Source organism: Eucalyptus grandis, chromosome 10, assembly GCF_016545825.1.
Source record: "Eucalyptus grandis isolate ANBG69807.140 chromosome 10, ASM1654582v1, whole genome shotgun sequence".
Taxonomy (NCBI): Eukaryota; Viridiplantae; Streptophyta; class Magnoliopsida; order Myrtales; family Myrtaceae; genus Eucalyptus; species Eucalyptus grandis.
In genome coordinates, this window is record NC_052621.1 from 16,143,101 (window position 1) to 16,147,347 (window position 4,247).

At 40.1% G+C, this 4,247-nt stretch overlaps 1 protein-coding gene across 1 annotated transcript; it reads left to right on the top strand.

The window, feature by feature from the left end:
- Positions 1-964: 964 nt before the first annotated feature.
- LOC120288724 (zinc finger protein ZAT4-like) lies at positions 965-2,200 on the top strand. Its single transcript, XM_039302841.1, has one exon. It carries the CDS (start codon positions 965-967, stop codon positions 2,198-2,200), a length of 1,236 nt encoding a protein of 411 aa, XP_039158775.1.
- Positions 2,201-4,247: the final 2,047 nt, after the last annotated feature.

Below are 4,247 nucleotides of genomic sequence, written 5' to 3' on the forward strand. Positions count from 1 at the left end.
GCTCAAATGCCCAATAGGAATGAAAAATTTGGCTAGACTCGTCCTATTATTACATTGCCGCAACACGCGGTGCCTAGTATCCACCATTTACGGCTAGGTGATTATATACATACTCATACTTATTACCCAATAGAGAATGGAGTCTCGAAATGGCAAATTCTCCGGATCACTTACTATATTCTCAAAAGGATTTTCCTATTAAGCACCTGAATAAAGAATATTTGTTGTTTTCCATGCGCTTTCTATCTTGGATAAGATGCAAACAATGCATAGAAAATGAAAATATTTCCTTATCAAGTAGGCCACCAAAACCTTCTCAAAATTCGTTTTCTCCTATCCGAGCCAATGTTTTGGACCAGCACTTTTCTAAATCGCATGAAGTTCATCATTGATCAATTGATGTTGCTAAGAGAAGCATACTTGTTTTTTGAAGGATAAATCCTAATAAAATTTTGTGATCCTCGAAATTATTTGTATAATTTTTTTTCTCATAAAATCCCAAATATTAAGGTGAACAAAGGATTAAAAAAAAAAACAAAAGAGGAAAATGATTATGCTGGAATATGAAGAGCTTTTTTTTTTCTTCCAAGTTCCAGGCGTAGGACTATTCCAGCTGCCAAACATGGCAATACCGGTATGAGAGAGCGCGCAACGAACAACTAATCCATCGTCATATAGAAGCCCACTCACTCTCATATTTGCACATTCAAAAACCCCTGCTTCTTCGTCGTCTGCTTTCTGATTCCTCTGCTTCCTCTCTGCCCTTCTCTCTCTCTCTCTCTCGGTGAGGGAGAAAGTCTCAACCTTTCTGAGTTTCGAATTCTCTCTTCGATTTGGCTCTGTTTTTCTGCTTTTTTCGTGATTCAGTGATTATCGGAGAGAATCCACGAAACAGTATACTGGCAAGGTCTGCGACAAGATCCTCTCGAGCGGACGAGTGTTGGGAGGGCACATGAGTTGTCACATGGCCAAGAATATACTGCGGAGAGAGCCATCATTGGCGATCGGTAACGGCTCGGGGAAAGCGAGACGTCTTGGGTATTGTCTCCGAGAGAACCCCAAGAAATCGTGGAAATTCTTGGGGCTGATGGAAAATGCCCAAGAAAATCCGTGCTCGGTCTGCCACAAGCGATTCAGGTCGACGACAGCTCTGTTTGGCCACATGGAAATTCACTTGAGCAAGGACGACGAGCGCTGCGACTGGTGCGCGGACCGTGGCAAAGGGTCCGGGTCCATGAAATCTTGCCAGGATCGTGCGAGGCCGATCCACGACGGGGAGAGATTGAATTTGAGTCTCTCCAAAGGTGATCTCCTGCTTCGCGTTTTATTTGACGACGAGGCAATGCACATGACCAGGAGGAAGAGGACACCGCGAGTCAGCTGCGATGTTGATGAAAGAACCGAGGGAGTTCTGTTTTCCGCACCAAATGGGTTTTCGTTCAGTAGCGAGGCCGAGCAAGACCCGGCAAACGAAGCAGCAGTTGAGATGATGATGATGTCCCGAGGTGAGGTGGGCTTCAATTCTTCGGGTTTGGGCATCGAACATTTCTGGAAGAGCTCGGCCCTGGATTTCATTGACATGGAAAAACTGAGGACAACTCAAGCATCCGAGTACAATGAACGCCATTCAAGAGGCTATACGAGAATGGAGCAGGAAGGGGTCGAATTGGAGGTTCCTGCCGGGATGCTTTGTGGGGCTTGGGAAGTTGAGCACAAAAAGCCTGAAGCGGCCAGATCAGGCGAACAGCCAATGTATGAGGTGGCGATGATGGATCGTGACATGATGCGAATTGCAGGTTCTGATTCGAGAGCTAAAGCAGAACTATGGATTGAACCAGGGTTAAATTCATGCCGAGATAATGTCTGCGCTGAGGAATCCCCAGTTTTCAGTGAATTGGGTGAGAAAAAGAAGTATAAAAGCAAGGACACTGAGAGCTACAAACAGGATGCTCCAATCGATGCTTCTTGGGGGATTGAAGGGAATCGTGGATGTGCGGAACCCGAGAGCATCAAGAACTACTCAGAGAAGGTGAAAAGGCACATATGCTCAATATGCCACAAGGATTTCTCATCGGGCCAAGCTTTGGGCGGTCACAAGAGGGCTCATTACGTGAAGAATCCCGAAACCAATGCAGAAATGCCGACAAGCGCAGCCACACAGCAAAGGCTCGCAGACATAACTAACATGGTTGATCTTTAGCCTCTCAGTACTGTTTGGAAAAAAAGAAACAAAGTTTGTTATTGCTGCTAGTGTTATGTTCAAGTGATGAATCAGTGCGACAGAGGCAAGCACAGATCAGATGATGGCGAGCTCCATGTGCAGCTTAGTCCATTTATTTTGTTTCCAGCAATGAGCTTTCTAGACTTGGGTTCTTTTACCCTGTTTCTCTCTCTCTCTCTCTCTCTCTCTCTCTCTCTCTCTCTCTCTTTGTTGAAGCTTAGTCCATCCATATTTTATATTCTGATTTCTCTGTTGATACAGATGGATACATTCCTTTGGCATTCTCATGTCAATGTTCTTGCCATTGTTATTGGATGAAATATTCTGAACTGGTTATCATTCTAGCTTCTTGTTTCCATGGCTTGATTTTCAAAGATTATACAGCTGATCATCATCCTTTGTGTGGTTTTTCTTTTTGATCTTTTACTCATTTTCCAAAATGTGGTCGAGAGCAGAACCTCCTGGCCATCTCATCTGATTCTTCTGCTCTAGTCACCTGGTAAAGAGAGGACACAAACTGCCCCTTCCAGTTTTTGATAGAAAGTGGACATGTAATCGAAGAAGTTTTTGAAGTTTTTTTGTATACTTTCTTTATCATACGACTTGCCGACATAATATTAGACTCCTAATCAAGTAATACAGTTCTCAATCACAATATACTCCAGAATATTACAATAATAGAGAGCACTGATTAAACTTTGATATCTTGTCAAGCTATATAGCTATTTGCATAACAGTTGATGATGCAGAAATCTGGCTTATGCCTCTTCTCTCCTCTTTTTGTTCCCCCTTTGCCCCCTCCATCGTCAAACTTTTTCATGTGATCATCAATTGCTAGATAAAATACTTTATCAACTTACATTCCTATACTGGGTTTGTAACCTGTGCTATGCACCTGAATAATTCGCAAAATGGTAAGGAAAAGATGACAGAAAATAATTTATGATGTGATTTGGGAAATAGATTAAAATGATTACATGGAAAAAATTTACAACTTCGAAACTCAAGATATGTACATGGATAATACTATTAACGATGAATTGGCTTAAAGTATTTTCAATAAAAATTAGTCTAATAATAAAGAAAAGAGATTTCTATCACGTAGATAATGCTTAACTTCCTAATAGAATAGTCATTTTTAAACTCATACAAATGTTTTAGCTGGAATTCTCATGATATTTTTTTCAATTTGGGATTACTTTGCTAGGATTTTTTAGGGACTCCAATACACATTATGCTCTTCATGTTGGAATGGATAATGTCCAATACTTTTTGATTAAGCTCCTTTATTTTCTCTTTTGAGTTGAGCTTTTAGTATTTTCCAATAGGAAACAAATTGTGTTAATTTTCTTAATTAACCAACAAAAATGTATTTTTGACTTGTTCCATTTATTGGGCATATCCTTGATCTTTTTTGCTTTGGCATATGAACAGAAATTTGATACTAACACACATATATCGCTTTGATGAAATGGTTCGTGTCATAGATCTTTATCAAATATCCAATATTGCTCAAGAGATGGGAATCCATCTCTACATTTTTCATGTTTGGGAAAATAAGAATTCAAATGTGGATTTGGTGTCCCCATGAAAGCAAATTCCTCAGAAAGTGCGGAATTCGATTACCTTACAATAAATGGTATCGAGATTTTCATAGACACCTTAAAGACTTTTCAAGTTTGACTGACTTTGTCCCACGGCCAAATTTTGTTGAAAGCTCAACCATGCTACTGTGATTAAATAATAATTGTCGAGAACTTTTCCAAGGTACCAAATTTTCCCTAATTTGGCATTGTCTTAAGACAGACTTAAGAAATTGACCAGATCTCCCAGAGTAAGAATCAACTCCAAACAAACTAGCAATGGGTCAATATATAAGTGATTATTAACTTCCTTAACTTCGTTTGGAGTTCTTTGACAACTAATTTAGGGATAAGTACACTAATGGTGCCATAAGCTGTATACGGCGCTCACTTTGGTACCAAAAATTTCCGTCGAATCATTTAAGTGCCAAAAAATTTGAAAA

Excerpts from the sequence above, each read along its gene's own strand:
- LOC120288724 (XM_039302841.1), top strand. The coding sequence starts at position 965 with ATGGCCAAGAATATACTGCGGAGAGAGCCATCATTGGCGATCGGTAAC.